This window comes from Amblyomma americanum, chromosome 4 (assembly GCF_052857255.1).
Source record: "Amblyomma americanum isolate KBUSLIRL-KWMA chromosome 4, ASM5285725v1, whole genome shotgun sequence".
Classification (NCBI taxonomy): Eukaryota; Metazoa; Arthropoda; class Arachnida; order Ixodida; family Ixodidae; genus Amblyomma; species Amblyomma americanum.
The window spans coordinates 144,593,714-144,618,679 of NC_135500.1; the positions used below are offsets into that span (position 1 = coordinate 144,593,714).

Here is a 24,966-nt window from a genome sequence, read left to right on the forward strand (position 1 = left end):
CAGAGCACTGAAAGTAATCAATTTTTAGAAATTCTAAAAGCTAGTGTGGCTACCACTAATGGCCCAATGCAAACCTCTAACTGCAACCAGGGATCTATCGGGATAAGTTAGTTAACCAGGTGACTAGTTAACATGATTCATCTTTTCTCTTACGTTCACCAAAATTGATATTACACTTCAGAAGCCATCTTTTTACCTCAAAAGGCCTATTTTTAAGAATTAGTGGTGGGTTTCCGTGAAACACCTGGTATGTCTGTCTCTGCCAAAAACAATGAAACAAGTTCACATTGGCTGACAAAGTTAAGGCATGATGTTTTGCCACACTATTGATGATATGACAGCTGCAGCACAATGCATGGCAAAAAAAAAAAAATTATATATACGTAATATATGCGGGTGAGATTTACACATCATTTCACTCATTCTAAAAACCACTTTCAAGGCTACCAACCTGCTGCTTTCCTTTCCTGGCAGTTTGGGACGGGGTTGTGCTAATGTTGCTGTCAAACTCTTCAAGCTCGTGGAAGTGCTGCTTCCGTGACAACAGTGTTAGGTTCAGCGTGTCCATGCCCTCCTCCATGACTCCATCCGTGGCAAGTTCCACATTGTAGTTGTTAGCCTGCATGTAAGCAGAGTGATGAGGCTGGCAATCCGCACACTGGAAGTGCACACAGATAGCTAAGCACATGCAGGTGCTTCTGCATTAATGAAGACTCCACAACGACTCGGCCCCACTAGCACAAAGGGACAGCTCACCAGCTGTAGCGTGGAGGCAAAGTAACGCGACACCTCCCAGACTGGCCGGCCCTGGCAGATCTGGCGGAAGTACAGCGTCTGCTTGGACGGTGCGTCCGAGAAGTGGTCCAACACCCTGCTGCAGTAGGTTCGGATGTTGAAGCTCTCCCGCTCCTGCACAGCAATATTAAAATGCTACTCCACCCTGCTGTCAACAGTAGAGGCACCAAAAAAAATTCCAAACTATATGACCGTCAAACAAGCTAGCAGAGGACGAGAAAACTAAAAAAAGCTGCCACAGAACCTCCTCACCTTAAGATAAATGCTAAACACACGTGCATTGCCAGTAGACAAACAGGAGAGTGCACATGGCAGTCGCTGCTCCCCAAATCAGCTGCCTTTAGTGTGCACATTAACTTGTCAGTGCTTATGGTACCATCAATAATTCTTTTATCAGCCAGTTGTTGCTAAACCAGCGTTAACTGATCCTGTTAATGCAGAGTGCTTCAGCAACATCACTACTGAACGCTTTCTACAGTAGAACCCTACTGTTACTTCTAGGGTTCGGCGTTTTCCTGGCTGCTATGTTTGTGTGAGCCAGAGCCGTTCAGGCTTACATAGAAACCTATGCAACACAAACTTGACTGTTATGTCACAATTTTGGCAGCTTTCCGGAATGCTGCACTGCGAATGTCACTTCGCAACAGTGGTTTATCCCATGCTGCAATCTGGACAGCCTATGTTTAGTGCGTGTGGAACGGTAACGGCACGACGACCAATGTGGGACTCGACTCCATCGGGGCTTGGCCACCACCGTGTTCGGCGGCTTCCGGCATGTTGCATCTACACTGATGCCGAGCACACTTATGGGCGGCATGAATTCTGTTGCAGTTATTGGTGTAGTTCTGTCAACACTGTGGTGCAAATGACCGAAAAGCTAAAACAAAACTATGCTGAGTGGAAAGTCCTGTACAAGATGCGGTTGCGCGCGGGTTGGCTTTGAGGCATGTTTCTGTCATGCACATTTTCCTTACCATTTGCTGCTTAAGAACGCTATTTCTTGATTGCAAGAGGCGAGGACTGTATAGGATTAAAGCGGCTGCCACGATAACAGCGCAGAAACAAGCACGCCTGCCTAAACTTCAGCCGCTCCATGCTCCCTCCCTTCCACCAACAGCTGCTCAGGCAGTCTGAGAGCTATTGCAGAGCGTTTAGGTCATTCTGTGCATGCAAACAATCGTGACAGCCACAAGCCCTTGCAAATTCCAGAGAAGCATGGTGCCCCCACTAGAAGTAATAAGAAACAAAACAACAACAAAATACCAGATAGCTATGCGAATTTTTTTTTTTTTTTCACGTGCACTTTGCAGCTTGTACGTTTCTTTCCTGCAGTTCCATAAAAAAAAAAAAAACCCAACAGCGGGGCTCTACTGTATTACAAACAAAAGCAACATAGTCTCGTTAATGTGCTGGTCTGAGACTCGCTATCCGGATGTAGCACTCTTATGGATCCACAATGCTAATACTGCACATCAAGTAGTACTGCCACTTTATTGGCATTGTCATTGAAGCAACATTAAAAATATTACACAAAAATTTAGAGGGAACTTGAGACTGCTTACGAGCTGTGAAGGCGAAAGCATTAGAGTGGTATTGTGAGCATTCAACCTCGATGCAGGTTGCGCACTGAGAAATTAAACGAAGATACGCTCAGAATGCTGATTCCGCTAACGCTACCTCTTCAATGTCAAGCAGAGGTCTAATTCGAGTTTCCCACTCGGCAACCCTCTTCTGCAAGTCGGACAGCTGGCATTCTGACAAAGGCTCCTGGAAAAAAAAAAAACAACATATGAAGTCAAACCACTACAATCCATGAAATTCCAAGCACTGAGGATGACACGCAGGGCCCTCAACACTTACATGGAACTCTTGCAGGTAGGTATGGACCAACCTCTGGTATGAATCTTTATCAGATGACTCAGTCGATGGCGGTGGCCCTGTCAAAGAGCACACGTTAAAGACAAAGACAAAATCTACTAGCACTGTCACCACAATGAGCACTAAGTACTGGGCACGCTGCGACTAACAGGCATTGTAACACAATGCCTACAATGATGGTTCGTGCTGCAATGCCTTGCAGCTGCTGCAAACACATCAACATATTTCACCCAAACAGATAATGCAAACAATGCATGAACAAACGAAATCAGAAATCCTTGAATGGTTTAGCAGCAGCGCACAGCTTTTTCCGAAACTTCAGAGAAAACGCCTTTGCTGACGAAACATTATTAGTGCAGGACTAACCAAAATAAAGTTTTCATCTTTTCTGAGAAATTTAAAGAAGACACATAACCTGGTAATCCATTGGAAGTATAATGAAACATAAGAGGAGTCTACAGCTATATGAAAATGAATGCATACTCAGGAAACTGATAAGGAACATTCCTCAGGAATATAGGGCTCCCATCTTTGACACATTAGTAACTGTTCCAAGAACACCTTAACAGCACTATTCGTTTGAGCAGGCTATCAAAGGGCAGAGTGGTTGCTCAAATACACTGCAAGAGGTTTTACTGCCAGATATGAGGAGGTACTTTTTGCTATTCATCGACACCATCCTGTCTGCTTTTCAACATTAAGGAACTGTTAAAAGAAAAGACACTTACAGTGTCCGATTGTAATGAGTGCCAAAGCCTGTAATGTGTGTAAGCCTGCCAAAGCCTATTAACTTTGCTATTAACTTCTCAATAGAAAAATGCAAGGACACTTTTAAATTAGTGGGGGCATGCAAACACTTTGGAGCTTTTTTCAGATGACTGCCATTTGGGTTTCCTGTGAAAGGTGACCACATATGTGATGGCAAGTACATGGCACACATTTTCAGGTGTGCAAAAGGATAACACCACCAGTTGGTGGCACCAGCAGTGGCCGGCACATTTCCTGTCACTGCCCATTTCTGCCTTGGCTAACAAATGTAGGCAACACGCACACTCGCGTCAAGAGGCTAATCAGCATAAAGTGATCGATGGCACCTCTTAGTACATGCGCAAACGTACTAAAGCTAGCCGGAGTGTATTTGAATGTACAAAACGGTTTCCATGTACTTTTCAGGATGCCATGTATGTTCAAGACGATGGCCACGCCAGTTGTAAGACATGCCAGATGATGTTCTGGTTCCCGAGGGTGTTGCGATTGTGCGACAGAATTCGACTGCTACATGCATTTCCTACACGACATCCTAGGTCTTTACATCAACCCCCTCTTCCACATTACACCATCATTCTTGACTTCCTCCAACACTGCAATGTAGACATCAGCATGCCACATCATTGCCCGATGACTTGCCTTTTTCTTTGCGGCTTGCCCCTCTAAATCCTTTATTTTTTCATTGTTCACCCCTGAAAACATTTGTTTCCTTTATTATTGAATTTCATACAAGTTTCAAGGCACACAACTCCAGAGTCCCTTGGACACACTCAAGCCTGGTTGAGTGTTTTATAAAACGTCCAGCAATTAAGGAAACCTTTAATGATGTTTGGCTGTATGTGTACTTTGCACTGCCTCCAACACCCCTTTATATCCTTTATTTTGGCAATGTTCACTCTTGAAAACAGTTGCTTCCTTTATTATTGAACTTCACACAACTTTCAAGGCACACAGCTCCACAGACCCTTCGACAAACTCAAGCCCGGCTGAGTGTTTTATTTATAAAGCATCCAGCAATTAAAGAAACTTCAGATGATGCTTGATGTATGTGTACCTTGCGCTGCCTCCCCGGGAAGCTCTGCGTTGGCGCAGCAAGCTAGACCAACACCTCGGTCTCCGTCATCCGCAGGCACGTCGTCATCATCAGCTAATGAAAAAAATGAATAAGGCAAAAAAAGTTCACACCAAAACCAGACACCTATATAAAGACAAGAGGCACAGGTGATGCTAAGACAGAAGCACACAAAAATGTTTTGTTAAAAATAAACTAAGTGGTAGCAGAACAGAGGGCACGGCTCGCTAAAAATGCACACCATAATGCTGAACACAGCGACAGGTAAACAAGAGCTGGAATTAAAGTTTACAACCTCAACCCTGTATATCAATAATGACAGACTTTCTCGAGTCATCTAAGCTACAGGATGTGCAAGTACCATATATGCTCGTGTAAGGGTTGCACTTTATCTTTTTTTGAAGAGTGTTAGCTCTTACTCATCACGTTTCTCGATTTCTTGGGGCCTGCTACCCCCTCCCTTCGGAGTGAAATTTTCTGTCCAAAAAATTCAAGATGGCGGCCCCCATAGTAAATCAATATAGCAACCCAATTGGTGATTGATTGGTATTGGCAAGGTCATTAGTACCGTATTTACATGATTGTAAGTCGACCTATCTTTCAAAATGAAAATCCGAAGTGGGGAGGTCGACTTAAAATCAAAACCAAAGCATCGCACCATTAATAAAGGCGAGACAAACGAGATATCAGGCATGCTACAACGTGGTTGCATTTTTGCTGCACGGCTCAGTTGCATCGCTCTTGGTGCTGGCCTTGAGCAGCTGCTAAGTCAATGCGCAGAGCTGGCATCCTCACCGCGTGCGTGGAAGCCGATGGTGGCTGTCGATAAGCAGCAAACCGACACCAGCGCACTCCCCACATGTGGCCGCAAATTGCGTCTGCTGATAAGCAGCGGCGGCCCAATAACGCAATCATGTTTTACTCTTAAAGGGAAGCTGAAGCACTTTTCAAAAAAATTGCGTTCCATGTGGCATTTTATAGTTTTTAGTCTGCTGAAAGAGAATATCGCATTCGAAAAGCGCAGAAATCAACGCAAAAAGCTCTTTTTTGGAAGAAAACGGGCACCAGCGTCTCAGGGCGACGAGCGAACGCCGCGAATAGCTGGGATCGTCGTGACGTCATCTACGGGGATCTCCGGCCAGCACCGACTGTGTTGCTGCGTAGCGCGTTGCTTCAGCTGGCTTGAGAACTGCGTTTTGCAAATTATGGATCCGTCGTTCACCAAAGCGCGGGCCGAAAAGCAGCAAGCAAAGCACGGCGGCCAACAGACTACCTGTGAATGGCGTCACTTCCACCAGTTCCCACTTTCTGCCGTCCCCCCATTCGGCGCATCCAGAAGCGAAGAGGGCGTGTCGGCGGCGGGTTTTTAACAAGCAATTGTGGCTCATTTTGCGAACAGAATCGAGAAAAAATTTACACGCATGATTTTCAAAGTCCCTTCTTCCCAACCACAGCGTTTCATGCAATTTGAAAACCGTTTCAGCTTCCCGTTAATAGGCGTCGTCCAAGATTTTTTTTTTGTTTGCTTTCAACCGTGCATTCGGCGCTGAAGGGTGCATCGATAGAAGATGGAAGGGCCGCTGTTCCAATTGCGGCGGCACCCGACTCGAAAACGCAGTGGCGCCGGGAGGTGTCGGTAGCCGACAGAAAAGCAGACGCCGCTCACGCGTAGTTCCTCGTTCCCTCTGACACATTTGACTACTGCCGGTCGCGTTTCACAAGTTTTGAATGTAGTGCTTCGTCATTTGTGCTCTGAGTGTGGTAAGCGACCAGACTCGTTCACGGCTACACACAAGATGACTGTCATTCTTTACGCTGAAGAAACGAACTGTGCGCCGCGGGCCGCAAGTTCGACGTTCGCAACAGGTGATACAGGTGAGGCAGCTGCAGCGAGGCAAAATTTGCAGCTGTTCCATGCGATATCGTTATGTGGCTGTTTGCGAAGTGCGGGATTTTGCTGCACGACGATGTTAGAACAACGAGCTGTGGGATCGCAGCAGCGATCACGACGGCAGCACTAGTAAGGACGAGTAGTCCAGTGACTAATACATTTTCGTTTTAGAATGTGCTCATGGGCGCCCGCGCATGGCAGCCGATAGCAGCTGGCGATAAGCAGAAGCTGCAGGTTAGTGCTATGGCATTCTGTTATTAAAGGCGAAGTGTAAACGACCTCCAAGCTTTTTTTTTTTTTCCAGAAATGTGATGTGGGGGGGTAGACTTACAATCGCGTACATACGGTATATCGAATTGGTGATTGACTGCTGATGTCACTGATACATCCAAGATGGCCACTAATTGATGACGTCACCGATAAATTCAAGATGGCGGCCACCATAGGAAGGACATTGCGATGCTAGCGGACAGCGGATCTCCGGGAGCAAGTATGTCGAGGCATCCCTCCCCCAACTCGCGAAACGCATCGGTCTCGTTTTCGAAAACAGCTAACGCTCACATCAAGGTCTTCCAGACGGCGGCAGCATATTTTTTCACGGTTTTGACGGCGTGTGGCCGTTACACGGGACCAGCTTTTTTCCGTAAAATTTTTTCAACTACAGCACAGCTATGATTATGCGGCCCTTTTATGCTGTGGCATGCACTTTTATGATGAATTAGCGCAGCCCAGGCAAATCCTTCAAATGTGTAATGGATTGAAAGTATAGGTGATATGACTCGTGTCCGATCACCCACAAGAATTAACCACCTAGTGCAAAAACAGGTTACTAGATGTTTCATGAAAGTCGGCACAGTATGTGATCGCTAAGAAATATTCCAGAATTTTCAAATATCAATTTATTGAGTATGATTATGAACTGAATATCAAACATATTTCACTTGTGTTTGAGATTTTGAATATTTGCACACCCCTACTGACAACCTTATTTTTCAACCACTCAGTCAGAGACTGCTTGCTGAATAAACAAATTAGCTCCTTTCATCAATTTTTTTGCCTTGCATTAATGCTTACTGATATGTTTGCACACAGAAAAGGTTCCAAAATACGTATAATTATCCATAATGAAAATCACATTATGGATCAGTCTCGGACCACATTAGGCGCACTTCTGACAACTTAATTCCTGATAATTAAAAAAAGTCACTGGTTTGTAAATTGTGGGGTTGAACATCTTGAATCAGTTACTGTGCCACTTCCTTTGCTCAAACATCACTAACTTTTTTTTTAATGACCTGAAGCAACACATGGGCTACAAGGGATGTCCTAATGGAGGGCTCCGGATTAATTAGAGCACCTAGGGTTCTTTAAAATGTACTGACATCCCATAGATGCCTTTTGTGTCTCGCCTCCATCGAAACGCGGCCTCATTTCTATGATAGCCAGGACAATAATTTTACCCTTACTGCATTCCTCGATGTCAAGACAAACCAATGGCATGCATATCAACAAGTTCCCTGAAGCAAAATTTCTTAAAACGCCCTCTCCAAAAAACTTCCATAACGTACTGCATAAGTGCTCGAGGACTTGTTTTACGTGAACCTAAATAACCATATTTAGAATCAACTTACAAAAACACATCTCCCCTCTGAAAATTGCATAATGTGACTTCATGAATAATTTTTTTCAGAAGCCAGCACCCCACCCCCTTAAAGGGCGAGTTATCAAATCACCAATGCCAAGCCCTCACCTGGCATGTCAGGAGTGTCAGGAGTGTCAGCAGAATCATCAGCAGGAGGAGCTGCAGCAGCGTCATCAGCAGGAGCAGCTGCATCATCGTTAACATCACTTGCTGTCTCCTCAAATCCTTCCTTCGCTGACTGCAAGCAAAACAACACAACCAGCAGTTCATCAATGTTTATTCCGCATTGCACAAGGAGAGTACTGCCTGTTGCAAATTTTAGAAAATGAGCATTTCAAGACTTCAATGCAGGTAGCACATTGTCACCGAAAGCTGGCAGAAAGGGCAGAAGGGCACACCAGGACTAGCATAGCAGACACACTCGGCGAACAAACGCACGAGCCGAGGAAGACAACAAAGACCAGCGGGTGCTCTCACACAGCGTGGCGGCGCCAGTAAATGGCTAACAGTGTGGCAGTATGCTTGATCTAAAATTCAAAACAAAATAAGCACCTCAAGCATTCAATACAGTGGCTCTAAAGTAGCATAGCGCACAGACCACCCGGCTGGATTTGTGCCATTAAAAACACACAATGCAGTTGCAAGCAAAAGTAAACAAACAAAAGCACTCAAGTGGCCAGCATGAATACCTGCATATGACTTATAAAAGCGCACAAAAAGGGAAATATACCGTATAAGCGCATGTAAGGGCTGCACACTGCCCGAAGAAAATATTAAGGAAAAAAAATATCCATGTAAGGGCCGCACCCAAACTTTCCACGGCCCACGCTGGAATAGCCTTCGAAATGCACGCTCCGTGGCCTCTGCGATCAGCTCTGGCTGTGAGCAACGGTGCGCTTGATCGCGGAGGCCACGCATGCACACAGGAGCTTTCAGGTGCCCCCAACGGATGGCGTCCGAGGCTGCGGCTCACCATCATCACCGTCAACGTTATCCTCCACCACACGCTCCCGCTATCCATATCGGCATCAGTATAACCAGATACAGCCTTTTGTGGTTGTAAAAGGCATGGGAGTTGTGACAGCATTTATAGTTCCCTGTAGTGGCTTTCGAGTGCTGCTGCCAAGCATTGCAGTTTTAGCATGATGGGCAAGCACCTTAGCAGCTACACAGCTGGGAGTTTGCTGTTGAACATGGCAAGCGTGCTGCGGACAGAATATTCGGCATGGCCGAGAAGTGCATCCGACAAATATGGAACCTAAAGAATGCACTGAGGAACACAAGCTGCAAACACTGTGCTTTCCGAGGCGAGCCATGCAAGTTTCACGAACAGATAAAAGAGCTGCTCTGCTAAGTGATGGAAGCATGGAACAAGGGCTAAGCGTTGACAGCAGACATGATGCGCGATTTCTTGTGGAATGAGCGTGCACCAGAACACAGCACCAGCTCGGAGTCGGAATACTCCACGAGTGACAACTGAACGTCAAATAAATGCTGCTCATTCCCTGATTGGTGCCTTTTTACTTTAAAAAAAATTCGCAAACCATGTGTATAGGCCACACCCCGAAAATTGGCCCTCAAATCTGGAAAAAAAAAGCGTGGCCATTACACGTTTATACAGTAGTTGTTGCTTTGCTGTAGTGCTATGCAGGTCACAAAATGTAGAAACTATAGATTTGAAAGTACGCTATGAAAAGTAACTGCACGCGTATACAGTTAAACCTGGATATAATGAAATCAAGAAAAGTCTAGAGTTTTTGTTACAAGCAGGTTTTCGCTACAACCAGTTTTTACGTGAAAGCTCTGTGGGCAGTGCAGAACAGAAGCCGAAATAAAAAATAAATGTAATGAAATGGCTTAGCAAACATTCCCTGTAAACACCCGTTACTCAAAGTCGTAAACACACAGAGGCATTTCGCGGATAACGCAAGTACAGCAGCAGCTGCCACACAGTCTCCACCGCAAATCGCACTATGAAAGCACGATGCCGCTACGCATGGGGTGAGGAGAGTTGGGGAGGCAGGGGAATCGGAAGCACCCACCACTTTCTACATGCTCGCTTCAAAAAAAAAATAGAGGAAGGCTTGCAGTCTGCCTGCCCGCTGCTCTCAAGCTCTCTTCGCCTCGCATTGCCGGTGCTATCCGCCTTCCCCACACTTGCTGTGCATCTGCTGCCAATGCCTGAATCACGTGAGCAACTAAGCGGTGGCAATGAGTGCGCACGCTCGTCCCATGACTTCTTTGTTACGTCCGGTTGTTTTGTGCTGCTTTTGGAAATGAACTGCCACAGTGCCACTTGGTGTCACGTTACAAAAACGAAAGCTGTGGAGACTGCTCCGTTTGCTGCAGACACACGTCGATCGCGCTGGAGCACAGACGTGTTGTGTCAAATGCGTTTGCTCGTAACGATCATAGGCATTCATCTCATAGCGGTTTGTGCTTTATTGCTATGAAATTTACGAGCGATTCAGCTGAATTTCAAGAAGCACAGAACTAGTTAAGTCAGCGTGGTGAAGTAATACTGAGGTCGACGGCTGAGATACCTTCATTACATAGGTTTGCAAATACACACGCTTCAATGGGTCTGGCACTGGAGAATTTAGAAACTTCGTAATATATCAAAGAACTAGCTATGCGGAGGCTCATTACATCTGGTTTAACTGTAGTGAAAACAATCCAGGGAGAACTAAAAAGTGACAGCCACCTTTCACATCCGTACCAATAAGGCCAGTGAATGCACCTTTGGCAGCTAGAAGAAACTGCAAGAGGAATACTGTGCGGTTCGAATCTCACTTCCCTGCTCACAAATGACGAGTTTCACACTTGGCGTGCAATGTTCTCGAAGCCATGCAAGTAGTGCACCCGCAAAAGCCCATCCCTCCGCTGCATACAACTCATACTTTTCGAAGCCAAGGTGAAGGCTTTGATGAAAACAACATGGTATAAAACTATTTTCTTAGCATTGGAATCATAGACAATGCAGACAGGCGTTCAGTTACTGAACCCCCTGATCATAATTTTCATTGATGTGCTAACTTTTGAGGCACAGATTGAGTCCAAGTGAATAGGTTTGCCAGCCACGTATCACTGCTACTTCTTGAAATCTTGGTGAGGGGCAGGATGAAAATGTGCCAAGAGGTATAACAAAAGTGCAGGACGCTGCTAGTCACGGTACTCGAGCTTTCTCACAGCAAAAGATGCCTGTCTGCGCTACAGACATGTGACAAACTACTATTCGGGCGCGGATGCAGCCAGTGCGAAGAGGCGCACCAGGTTTGGCAACATTGCACGCTAAATATGAAACTGGGTATAGGTCCCCAACAACATGCCACACACAGAAATGCTACAAGCTGTACAGAACATCGCTGTAGTTGACGGTGCAAAGCCAGGAGGAGCCCCTGCAGACCCACTCACATTCCTTTCCTTCTCAGCTTGCTTGAGGGCCTTCATAGTTTCTTGCAGGAACCGCTCACCACCTGGAATGATTTTTTCTTTCTTCTTCAGCTGCAGTTCCTTGGACAGCACTACAAAGAGACAGCACAGGAGACACAGTGTGTGCTGCAGCCACTTGGAATTCGCACACACCGAGCAGCCTTACTCAACCAAGAAGAGGTACTAGTGAAAGAAATATTCACCCAGAGAATGCAGACAACGATGTGCCATTAGAATACTAGCCCAGTACTCACGTCAGCTGACACGCTCATTCTCCCGCAGGACCACTTCTAGACGTGGTCCTTCCCTGTCTTATGTTCCTGAAGGTACAGCCGTTGTCAAAAGTAAACAGGCTGCACAGTTTGCTACTCATTTGAATTGTAAATCCCTTACAGCTTCCCTAAAGATCAAAAAGTTCTTGGAAGGTGAGGACAAAAGTTCTCCTTACCATACAGAGAGTAGGAGCTTAATAGCTGGCATAATAGCGTCAATATACAGTAAAACCTCGTTAATTCAAATCCCACAGGAGTAAAAAAATTGTCCGAATTATCCAAATGTTGAATTATCGAATGAACAACAAGACTGGCACATTTACAATTCTTTTATAGCATACCTTCATATTGAGAAGTTCGTGATGCTCGTTTGTTTTTTTCGCGGATAGCTGGGCAGAGAGGACTAGTTTTCGGACGTGCGACAATCAATCCAGTGCGAGCGTGTTGCATGGAACACCATAGCAAAACTCCTCTAAAACAGCGAAAGCATCTGTGGCTTCTTTTGTAATACGGTGCATAGGGAGTACATCGCATGGGTCATCTTCATGAGAAGCCTCACCCGCCACACCAAGGGCATCGCTGATGATCTCGCCATTGCTCAACTGGCCGGTGACAACAACGCCGTCATCGATGGCAACGTAGGCAAGCGGAACTTCGGTGGGGAGCAGGCCAATGCACGCCCCTCGTCGTCCTCTTCTGGCGTTGCAGACTCCAGGCTTTCGGATGTCTCGGGCCACACAAATCCACTGTGCCTAAAACAGTTCAACACCATTTCTGCCGGCGTGTTCGCCCACACATGCGCCGAAATATGGATCGCCCTTGAAAGTGTGATGTACTGCTGCTTCCGCTCCATGCAGAGAAGCATTCGTTCCATCACTTGCTTGCGGTACCTTTTTTTTCACGTACTGGATAACTCCCTGGTCCATCGGTTGAAGAGCAGCAGTAGCATTGGGAGGAAGGAACACTAGCCGGATCGCCTTCGAATTCGCAACGTTGCAGCAGTGTGCGGTGTAATATCGACTATGAAAAGCACCTTGTGTTTCTTGGTACTGAAGCGTCGATCCAGCTCCTGCAACCAGGAACGAAATATCTCAGACGTCATCCATGCTTTCCGGTTTGCACGTTACTCGACGAGAAGTCGCTTGATGTTGTTAAGTCATCTCGGTTTCAGAGCCTTCCCGATGACGAGAATTGGAAGGCGCTCTGTGTCTGTCATGTTTGCTGCCAACAGCACTGCCACCTGCTCCTTACTCCTTTTACCGCCAGTGCACGGGTCCCCCTTGAATGCTATTGTTTTATCTGGCAACGCTTTGAAGAAGAGTGCCGTTTCGTCGGCATTAAAGACATCGCTGGGGTCGTTGGCTGCCACGTGCTCTTTAAGGTGGACATTTTGCCAATCTTTTACCACTTCTTCATCCACCTTACCCCTCTCCTCGCACACAGTCTTAAAAACAAGTCCATGCCGATCTTTAAAACACGCAAACCAACCCTCCGAAGCCTTGAATGAATCAATATTTATTCGGAGGGCATAGGTCTCTGCTTGCGCGCAGATGAGTGGTCCACTCAACGACTGCTTCGAGTCACGTGCAGCAGCAATCCACCGCAACAGTGCTTCCTCCAAGGCTGGGTGGGCTGCGGTTCGTAGCGACCGGCATGAAATTTATCGCTCCCCAAGGGTTCCTCTATTTGAGCCTCATTCTTCACGTATGTCAATAGCGTGCTTCTTTTCACGTCGAACTGGCGCATAACTTCTTCTCTGGAAACGCCGTCTTTCAGTGACTTGAGGATTTTCACTTTGGTTCATAAGTCCTTGGCCGCATACTTCGCGCGCTTTGCCGGTACTGCCGTCGTAATAAAGAGCACCACCACCACACGCACCGACACACCACACCACACCACACCTCGTAGAGAAAACACAATATGGCCGCTCTGACTGCACATAGATTGCCTGCTCTCGTCCGTCGTCACCCGAGAAGTGATTGCAGTAGCGATGCGTTTCCGGAATGGAGAGCAGTGTCAGCCGTTTCCAGTGATGGCGATGATCCTTGGACGATTATGATGATGATGATCTGAACGTATAGCAGCGCCACCTTTCATACGCTTTTGGAAAGGAAAGCAATTCCTGGCGCTTCGGGCCAAAGTTGTTTCTGGCCCTTGAAAAGTGATGACAGCAGCGATCCGTGCTTAAAAACTCGTTTCAGTTGCATACCAGCGCCGTTCTTGGCTTTTCTCCAGTCCAAATTAACTGGTGCGCACGCAATTTTTGCGCCGAATTAACGAAGGTTTGCTGCCATAAAGCTATGTACATTTTTGAAGGGAGGAAGTGGGGACGCCGAATTATCCGAATTTCTGAATTAACGGGGGTGGAATTAACGAGGTTTTACTGTACCGTATTTATACGATTGTAAGTCAACTCCAATGTAAGCCAACCCACATCACATTTCAGAAAAAAAAAAAAAAGAAGCTTGGAGGCCGTTTACACTCGGCCTTTGATAGCAGAATGTGATAGCACTATCCTGCGGCCTCTGCTTACCGCCAACCGCTATCGGCTGCTGCGCACGCGGGCGTTCCCGTGGGCACATTCAAAAACGAAAAAGTATTAGCCACTGGACTACTCGTCCACAGTTACGCCATCATCCTCACTAACGCCGTCATCGTGATCGCTGCTGCAGTCCCACAGCTCGTCGTTCAAACATCGCAGTGCAGCGAAATCTGGCACTTTGCAAACAGCCACATCACGACATCGCATGGAACAGCTGAAAGTTTTGCCTCGCTGCAGCTGCCACATCTGTATCACCCGTTGCGAATGTCAAACTTGCGGCCCCTCGCGCAGTTGTTCGTTTTTTTCGGCATAAAGAATGACAGCCATCTTGAATGTAGCCGTGAACGAGTCCCGTCGCTTACCACACCCGGAGCACAAATGATGAATGACGAAGCACTACATTCAAAACTTGCGAAATGCTGCTGGCAGTAGTGAAATGCGTCAGAGCCAAAGAGAAACTACGCGTGAGCGGCATCGGCTCTTCCATTGGCCACCAACACTCCCCCCGGCACCGCTGCGGTTTCGGGTGGTGATTGAAACAGTGGTGCCGAGTGCACGGTTGAAAGTAAAAAAAAAAAAAAAAAACGCGCACGACGCTTATTAAGAGTAGAGCGCGAATGACTTATCGGGCCGCCGCCGCTTATCAGCAGCCACAATCTGCGGCCATATGTGGGGAGCAGGATGGTGCCGGTTCGTTGCTTATCCACAGCCACCATCGGCCGCCGCACGGGGTGGGGATGCCAGTTTTGCGCATTGACATAGCAGCTGTTCAAGGCCAGCACCAAGAGCGATGCGATGGAGCCGCGCAGCAATAATGCAACTACGCTGCAGCATGCAGATTTTCAAGTTTTGAAAAACAGGTTGACTTACAATCGTGTAAATATGGTACGACTGAGAAGCAAACCGTCTAGCCTGGTTACTTTTGGCAAAGACTGTACAACGTGGTAACACTTGCGTGCTGGGCATACCATGACATCCAATTACTTCGATTTTTTTTTTTCCTCCCACTCCCAGTCTAAACCCTGCCACTGGTCCCGGTATGAAGAGCAGCACCTCCCAGATATGCTCGCAAAAGGCCTCTCAAAATCACAGTACTACATGGTTGTGCAATGTGGTGCGCCAACTGAACCCAACTCTTACCTAGCAAAGAAGGTCACATCAGATAAAGTAAGTGGAAAGGGGGAGCTTACATTGTGGGTACTGGCTCCCTTTGACCCAGACAGTAGCAATGGGCACGATAACAGTTGTCAAAGTGTCACCTTCAGAGGAGGAGGAGCTACACTGGTCAAAGGGCCGCTTGCGTGCCCTGCGCCGCACAAGAATGGGCCGATTTTTGAGTGTGATCTCCTGCATTGGGTCCAGCAGCTTTCTGACTATGACAAACGAGTGTCCTTGATTTTCCTGCTGGTTGCCATGGTGGAAGGAGGAGAACAAGAAAAAAAAAAAGAAAGTCACATTAGCAAAAGTTGTCTGGAAGGACAGAAGACAGGGCATCTCCTGAGAAATGGCATGGCAGCAGATGCCAACAACTTGCCTTCTGAAATGGGTACTTATAATGAAGATCTGCGCCAAGATGCCAGATATTTACATACTAATCTTCAAAGAGTAGCGGCGATAAATGTGGCTCTCTAGCATTACGACAACTTGGGCAATTATACACCAAACACAGTGAAGTGCGTTCTATCCCGGCACACCAAAGATTTAATGTATTTGGAAGCAAGCCAGACTCACTACGTCAAATGCATTTCCCCCTCTTTTAGCGCTAGTACACGGAAAAAAAATTGGCGGTGGTTTAGTTCTGGTTAAACCTGGACTGACGTGATAGCTACAGCTGGCCAAGTGCAACTTGGTCACGTGACCAACCACATGATGAACCACGTGATCAGCCACGGCGCCGTGCCACCGGCAGCTGCTCCGCATGACAGCGTGGCGGCACTGCCACTCTGAAGGCTCGAAATGCTACCGTAATGTAGCTATCGCTACAACAAAAGTAATGTCATGCATTACCGCAACCTTGGATACTGGTGTTGGCTGGTCGTGGCAGCTATGCCTGCCCAGTCTAAATTCGTTTGAAAAATCAAATATCTGTACACTAGTTGGAAACGTCAGTTGTGTATGTTTACAACCTTGGTAAAAGTCTTCAGGCAATTGATTCTGCTTTCAAGCCTTGTAGTGCGACATTTATGGCACCCCTAACGCTCGTCAAAACTCTAGAGCGTGAGATGGACTCAGCTCCTCACCTCACACGACCTTGTTGCCGCTATGGATGCACAAGATGCTCCACTATGCAACTCAAAAGCTGACTCTATGGCCTAAAGACACTTAACCAAGGCTTTACATGTCTCTGAGAGGTGCGCGACAGTTTCTCAACCAAGTCCAAACTTTGTACGATGAACCCAAGTGACAAGAATTTGCTTGATGGGCAACTGTATGAAATTTGTAATACTCGCACATCTCTACTATTTTAACTGCTAAGTTCACTTCGTGTAAACTTGCTCCCAAAACACACATAATTCGTCAAGCCTAAAGCCACTCTCAACAGGTTTCGCACATTAAGAGAAACCCTATGATGCCTCACTCACTCACAAAGTTCCATCTGCCATATTCAAAAACCTCTCTGTTTCCTGCTGGTTCCTCTTGTTCTAGAAATTTTAAGAAGTTCCGGGAATAACTAACAGTAGTTTGAAGCAAACTCTACAGCAAACAAAAAAGTTATTTCAAGTTATCTTTTCACCTCGTTTCTTCTAAGATTTGAAGTAATGCCAACACAGCTATGCATGTGGTAATCACCTCATTATTGATGCGCTCCTCCTTTACGCGATTGGCAAGGGTTGATTGCCGTCCTTTTGGAACAGGCACGACAGGGGTGCTCTCTTCCACGTCTGGTTTGGCCGGGCACTCCTCAAAGGCTCCGATCTCCCCAGAGAAGGGAATCATATCGGGGCACTCGGGTTCTGGCAGCGGAGACCCTGCACAATGTGATGAAAGGGGAAATTCAAGGCACTGAGCTGAAAACGACCCCCATTACTACTTTATTTTTCTTCTGAATAAGCATTCTTCCCTAACAATGTTACAGTATAGAACAATGTAACGCTTTACCGGGCTCATTCGCATACCTGTGGCAGAGAGAATTCCACCACCAGCCATATCCTTCATGCAACCAGTCAAGGCCACAGACTTCATAAGCCACATCGCTCACAGGTATATGACAAAAGGCTCTCGGTCCCAACCACTGCGTTGAAATTTCTTACATCAGACTAAATGTGACATGAAACCTGTGGGGATTGGGCTTCTTGAGCGATCGGAGTGCGCGCCCACTGCTGTCGTTTGCTCGTTGAAGACCCCCCGTGGGGTGCCCGCGAGCGGAATGCAGGCGGCCGCGCTGCTTGTCCTCCTTTCCAAAGGAAGCTCTGTTGAAGAACCGCTGTAAATCACCCTCCTTTCCGTTCTTCCCGCTTCAACCTGCATCGTCAAGATGTGCTCCGCGCATTCCCCATCCTCCCTCATGTTGTGTCGCGCGCGATCTAACCCATTGTTTAGCCGTGCGGCATGCTATCGCCCTTGGCTGTGCCGTCACGCGTGTATGTAGTCTTTTGTCTTTGCTTTGCGCACGCGGCTCCGCGGGCCCGCTTTCGGGTGCTGTGGCTGGGCTATGGGCTGTACTGAGGTCTGGAGATCAGTGCAGTGTTATGTAATGCAGCTTCCTGTTTAATAAACACTTGTGCTCTCAAATAACTGCGCCTTCCTTCCATCGGAGCGAAAGTGCAGATGCACGGCGAACGCTGGCTATGCCCTCAGCTTGCTCTGGCCCGAACCCACGATATGTGGGCAAAGTGCCACTCAATTAACACTTCGGCACGGGTTCGTAACCAACCCCACAAACCAAAGACTCGTTTGCTACAAAGCTAGAAGAGGCAGTGGAGTGTAAGCGACATGAGGTTCCAAATGCTGACCAGGATCAAAAGAAATTTTTAAAAAGCAGTCATCCCACCAACAGCACAAGCGGCAAGAGCTTTAGTTCCGCAGAATGTGAAGTACCCATTCGCATTTGCAGTTTAAAAAGATGCATGAAAAGCATGGAGAGGACCACTACTGGAATGACCTTCATTAACAGGAGTAAAACCAGTCAAAAGACGGGACACAGCGAAGAGACGAGGCACACACACGACGACTTTTGACTGGTTTTACTCCTGAAAATGTACCAACTGACCGAGATTTCAACACTACTTCATTAACAGTGGAAGAGAGATTATTCAATACAGAAAAAGGTTGCTGACTTAACTTTAAGGTGCCCTGAAGCACTCTTCACCAAAACTGGCACCACGCCTCTCCTTCAGCAGTATACTAATGGTGCCATCAGCAAGATCGAGGGTCAAAGAACAGCACAATTGCACATCATCATAATGCATCTTTTTTTTTTTTTGCCTTCCTTCCCAAACATTGAACTAATGCAATTAGCAATAGAAAGGCCTGCCAAGCGAAAATGGCGATCGCCATCACGCATCATGCAAGATGCAGTGTGAACATTGTGACATCACAGCTTGCCCACTGGATTGTGAGAAAACTGCCCACCATTGCAAGTGTCAAACGAATGACTGGTCACTAGAGGCTGCTTGGGAAGAACAGCCTAGCTCACAGAAGCCCCACAGGGGGCCGTGTTTGAAACAGCACCCCGCTAGGGCAGCGGCACATCACTTGACTGCTGCACTACTGTGCCGGGAGTGGAATGAGGACTCCTGGCAATCTATGAATGTAAGGCAGAGAATGACCATTCACACATGTGTGGGCATTAGCTACAACAGAATGAGCAGCAACAGAAGCTAATGCATTCAAACGATCCAATAAGGATCGCCTAAGAGTTTCGTTAATACACTCGTCATTTGCTAATGACTGGAAACAGCCAAGTGATGCAGTCGAAGCCATGAAGGCAGACAGGGGAATAAAGGCAAGCATAAAACAAGCATAGAAAAGCACGACTCCCTCACACAAAAAAGGTGCTGGACCCATGACGCAGCAGTGGCTATTAAACCTTGACCACCGGGGTAGCGAGTCATCTGCCATTTTTGCGCAGGAATATTGTGCCACCAGTGGTAGCATCTTTTTTTTTTTTTTTCACAATTTTCAAGCATAATGGGAGCTTTCGAGATAGAAATTATTTCTGCAATCCTTAGAGCACTTGTTAGGTCACACCACTTCAATGTTATTGCTGTCATAAATTATAGCACTTCGTACGAAACTTTCAGTATATCTGAACCAGTTCCCACATGCTACGGGGAAAGGCTATGGTTTCTTGGAAATAGATGTTCAGACTATCAAGTACAACTCTATCGCACACATGCTCCCCAACATTACACAACCAACAAAGTAATAGAAACCCATAGAGTTCCTTTGTTTTCAAGACTTCTCCCTCAAGTGGCAACAACCAAACATGCATCCCCCCACCTTTGCCTCGATGTCACTGAGTTGATGGCATTAAATAACATTATTACTCGATTCTAATGCAAACTCTAATGTAATGTGCACCCTTTTTTAAAACCAGAAAAAAAAGAAAAGATGCAATAAGTGTAATTGTAATGCACTACACGTTGTCATACTTCAATAAAGAAATATGCATGCGAGACCACCCCCACCGCCACTTACCTCGATACACAAGCTCACCTTACTTTAACCGTTTGACACGCTATGCACCCGTATGTGTACAAAAGCGAACTTGCAGTTTTTTCTGAGAGTGCAGTTTTTTCTGAGAGAGTCGCACCACTTCAATGTTGCTCTTGTCGTCAATTATAATACTTCGTACGAAGCTTTCAGTATATCTGAAATAGTTCCCATATTTTGGGAAAACAACTGAAGCCTAATTAGGCAATCGGGATACTTTCCCTCAATAATTTTGGTACCGACTGAAATGGAGCTGTAGCCAAAGACCTGCCATGCAGAGCTATGCTATTTATGTTACTGAGGTACATCATTTTACAACAATGTTCATTATGCCGAAGCATCATAATTATGAAGTATAATTAGCTGACATTATTGCTCATAAAATTTGATATGTTGGACACACCAAAAAAATAATAATAAATAACAGCACCGTAGTTCAGTTCTTTCTGAATTCAATGGTACAATATTAAACAAAATTTCACCTTAAAAATATAATGAAACTTCTGCAAGGCTCGTCATGTTATCAAAAAACAAGAAGCTCAGAAAAGTGCATTTGTGTTGAGACGCCAACCGGACAGGTTTATTCCAGCTAGGCGAATACCAGCACGAGCCCAAGACGCTTGCCAGCCGCCGCGAGCCTCGCGTGAACGCAGCACAGCCAAGCCAAGCCAAGCAGACGGCCTAGCCACTGCATGTGGCTACTACCTACATCTCCCCTGACAGAAAAGCAAACTCTTGGGAGGAATGACGCAACGTCCACACCTGGTGTGCCAGTGGGAGGCATCAGCGCAGGTTGTTTGTGAATCTTCTGGAAAAACTGAAGTCCCAGGCAGAGAATCCTCACATACGACGTCTTGGTTGTCTCTCTCCTCTTCTGCAGGCTTGAGAAAAGGGATAAGATGGGTTCGATTTTGCCATATAGTGCCGTTCCCAGTGTCAACTATATATGACCTAAGCTCGCTTGCGGGCGCCATCACATTCCCTTTTTGCTTTAAGTCTGTAACTCAGACTTCCTCTCCTTCCAGAAGGGTCAGAAGTTACCGTACGCCATGTCGTCTATCGTAGTTTCTTCCCTGCTGTACAGAAGTTTAGTGGTGTCTGGCAAACCGGGAACAAGCCTTCCGGGTGTCAGAGGAATCTTTGTCCGCAACCGCCTACCCATCAATAGTTCAAAGGGGCTGTAGCCATTTTTCAACGGAGTTGACCTGTGGGACAAGAGGGTCAGGTACGGGTCTTGGGTCTTCTTCATTGAAGTTTTGATGATTTTCACCGCAGCCTCAGCAAGTCTGTTGCTCTAAGGGTAATGTGGGCTTGATTTGATGTGTTTGAACCCGTATTCTTGAGCAAACTTAGTGAAGTCAGAGGACGAGAACTGCGGACCATTATCGGAGACCACCACCTCTGGAATGCCATGTCGAGCGAAAATTGATTTGCAGTGATTGATCACTGTACTAGATGATAGCTTCTCTAGACGAGTCAGTTCCGGATATCTGGAGTAATAATCAGTCACGATTAACCGCCAGTGGCTATTGAAGAAAAATTGGCAGTTGCTTAGCTCGGCTATGCCCGGATATACATAGCGAAAGCTAAGGCGTACTATGGTTAGCCTTGGTTAATCTTGATTGCAAGTCCAGGTTAGTCTGGTTGTCTAGCTATGTTGTTGTCGCATTAAGTACGACACAACTGTGGTAGTGGAGCACACGAGCTCTCCTTTTCAATCCTCCGACATATATCAGGCATGCGACGCAGCTGGCAAAGCGAGAGGAGGCGACTGCAACGATGAGGAATGTGGTGTGACATCATACCAAACGGCAGCGGCAGCGAGCCGCGCGGTGTGACCTCATGCCAGATTGTGCGGCGAGCGCACAAAGCACAGTAACCGTCTCACATACCTCGGTGGACACCCGAACCGCGCTGTAAAGGGATAAAGGAGGGAGGGAAAGAAGAAAGAGAAAACTGAAAATTGAAAGTAAGCACGGTGCTGCGCAGCAGGTGGAACACCTGTGGCTCAGTGCATGCGCATTGCCACTGCCAATTTTTCTTCAATAGCCACTGGTGGTTAATCGTCACTGATTATTACTCCAGATATCCGGAACTGACTCGTCTAAAGACGCTATCATCTAGTACAGTTATCAATCACTGCAAATCAATTTTCGCCCGCCGCACAATCCAGAGGTGATGGTCTCCGATAATGGTCCACAGTTCTCGTCCTCTGACTTCACTAAGTTTACTCAAGAATACGGGTTCAAACACGTCAAATCAAGCCCACAATACCCTCAGAGCAACGGACTCGCTGAGGCTGCGGTGAAAATCATCAAAACTTCAATGAAGCAGACCCAAGGCCCCTACCTCACCCTCTTGTCCCACAGGTCAACTCCGTTGAAAAATGGCTACAGCCCCTCTGAACTACTGATGGGTAGGTAGCTGCAGACAAAGATTCCTCTGACTCCCGGAAGGCTTGTTCCTGGTTTGCCAGACACCACTAAACTTCGGAATTTTGAAACCCATTACTGTGCATGTGCAGTTATGACTAGGTAGCGAGAGAGGGAGAAATATCCGCGGCGAGGCACACGTTGTGAGGTCATGTGCCTCCTCGGAGTGCGGCCACGGCGAAATCGCAAGTTTGCTGCCAGTAAAGCTTCCGCTTTATAAACAGGTCCATTGCAACTCTCTCCCAAGGTCTTGCAGGAAACTCGAAGGACGAGACGGTTCCGAAAAATCCACCTTCGCTGCCGGGTCCACCTGCTTCAACAATGACACAACAATGCTTCAACAATGCGTCTGCACTGGGTACAGTGAACGCGGGTGTCATTTCCCGCACCAACGACACAATGTCGGAACGCTGTCAGCTGGATGCGGATATGGCCTTGATTCGAAGTGCTCTCGACCGTCGCTGACGTGAGTAGCATTTGTGGGGTGCCTGACTTGCTGTCTGCCTGATGCAACTTTGTTGACCGTCAGCGTTTCGGGGTGAAGCTCCGCTTGCTGCTGACGAACACTTTCAACTTGCCTGATACTCTCAAGCGCCTTCTGAAGAGTAAGATCGGCATCAAGTTGCAGTCTCGCTGACAATTCCTGGTCGTGAATGCAGACGACCAGTCTGTCTCGAACCAGTTCCTCTCGGAGGGTGCCATACTCACAATGGCTGGAAAGCGTGTGAAGCGCAGTTACGATATCTTCCATGGATTCGCCGTCGTTTTGGACCCTCGTGTTGAAGCGTGCCCGTTCAAAAATAATGTTGCGCCGTGGTATGAAGTAGCTGTCAAACTGCTTCAGGGCGGCTTCTAAGTTCTGGGCGTTCTCACCGGAGAGTTCGAAGGTTCCGAAGACGTCCTCGGCCTGGTCGGCCATCAAGTAAAGGAGCATGTCAACTTGGTGTGACCTTGATTTGTCGCAGAGACCACAAGCCATGTAGAAACGCTCGAAACGCTTTCTCCATTTCAGCCAGTCAGCAGGAGTCGTGAAGCAGAAGTCCTCGGGCAGTTGAATGACGAAGGACGCCATGTACTGGCCGCGTAGTTCAGGCCGTAGACGCTGCTGTGACATGTGCCACCGTAGATGGGTACCTGAGTGAGAGAACGCAGCCCCAGTTGGGCTTACTGTGGGAATTGCATTACTTCTGACATCATGTTGAGACGCCAACCAGACAGGTTTATTCCAGCCAGGCGAATACTGGCACGAGCCCGAGACGTGTGCCAGCCGCCGCGATCCTCGCTCGAGCGTGCAGCGCAGCCAAGCCAACCCAAGCTGACGTCCTAGACACTGCATGTAGCTACCGCCTACAACAATTTGAAGTGTGCGTGCCAGCCATTCAGCGATCGTTGCAGAGGCCTCAAATCCAGCAGAATGTGGACGTTCCCAGAGGATTTCACAGTAGTGAGTAGTACCGGGGATGTAGGGAAAAGTGCCAGCTTTTGAACAAGACGAATATGGTGGCCATCAAGGATGCGGCCACGGAAAGCGATGGGAGCCAAGTTTTCTTGCATTTTGGTCCAAGATCACCATTTCGGCGCTTCAAGGGCATCAATTATGTCGAGTCTTTCACAGCCTGAGTCACCTTGGGACATTAAACCCCATGAACTAAACTGTCAATTATGTCAATTTTTTAGTTGTTGGACAATGAATTAGACCTTGAAACTTTGTAGCTAGGTGGTTTAGAGTATACTGAACCAGAATATGCTACTTTTTAACACCAAAATTGTTGCAGTTTTTTTAAACCTGCATCTCCTTTAAAATATATATATAGGCGGAAAAATATTTTATTTCAATGGAAACAAAAAATAGCATGTTAAAGGTTACAGCTTTACCTTTTCTTAGCTTGTTCCTTCGCGCCCTAGTCCGTGTCATGAGTGCAGATCTTGGCACCATGTCAAGATCCTACGCTCCGGCGGCAGTGGTGGCCCCGGCTAACTTGGCAGAGCATCAAAACGCTTGTGCTCTGCCCTGGACAGCAGCGCTGGGGGCAGTTGCATGCTCTGCGCAGGGCTGCCCAGCTGCACCCAGTGTGTGCTAGAAAGCCTCCACATGCAACGTATTTTTTTAACCCAGTGTCGAAGTGTACTTTGCGCATCTTTGCAACAAGACGTTTCCATGTTGGCTCAAGCCCACGTCGGCGCCTTACTGATCAGACACTTCAGATGCTTGCAAGGTCTCTCTGCAACCAAGACCACAGAAAGCAATATCGACATCATCTATGTGCAAGAAGTGCCAAGACATTATTTTTGTGATGCTGGTGACAAAAATTGGCAGGGGTTTAATGTAGTTAAACTGAGTAGACATGCGAAAGCAGGACATGCGAAAGCAGGTGTTCATTCTTCAACTGGAGGGAGCACTTAAGCTCCGTTTTAAGGGTGTAGTGCAATAATTTTAGTGGGTTAATGCCCATATATGCAGAATTGTCCATTCTCTACTTAACGTTCATAAATGGCAGCGCAGTGATGCTGAGCGGTTAAGAGATGCGCTACTGCACTGGCAGGTGGCTGTTTCCGTCACAGCCACCCATAGGAACTGTGCGACTCA

General features: G+C 47.0%; 1 protein-coding gene across 6 annotated transcripts in view; it reads right to left on the reverse strand.

Annotated features, from left to right (window-relative positions):
• The window catches only part of LOC144128471 (condensin-2 complex subunit H2-like), a 74,289-nt gene that overhangs the window by 11,817 nt on the left and 37,506 nt on the right, over window positions 1-24,966 (reverse strand). For 4 of the 6 annotated variants that reach the window (XR_013313793.1, XM_077661895.1, XM_077661896.1 and 1 more), the window contains 9 exons: window positions 17,083-17,261; window positions 15,483-15,696; window positions 11,461-11,570; window positions 8,155-8,284; window positions 4,496-4,588; window positions 2,656-2,732; window positions 2,473-2,562; window positions 757-909; window positions 452-619 (listed from right to left, as the gene is read on the reverse strand). Coding sequence is in view for 4 of the 6 variants with exons in the window: in XM_077661895.1 (XP_077518021.1) it covers window positions 452-619; window positions 757-909; window positions 2,473-2,562; window positions 2,656-2,732; window positions 4,496-4,588; window positions 8,155-8,284; window positions 11,461-11,570; window positions 15,483-15,696; window positions 17,083-17,261 (1,214 nt within the window). In the remaining 2 variants the exon portion in view is untranslated. The remainder of the gene's footprint in view (window positions 1-451; window positions 620-756; window positions 910-2,472; window positions 2,563-2,655; window positions 2,733-4,495; window positions 4,589-8,154; window positions 8,285-11,460; window positions 11,571-15,482; window positions 15,697-17,082; window positions 17,262-24,966) is intronic. The other 2 variants (XR_013313794.1, XM_077661898.1) reach the window with 1 other exon arrangement.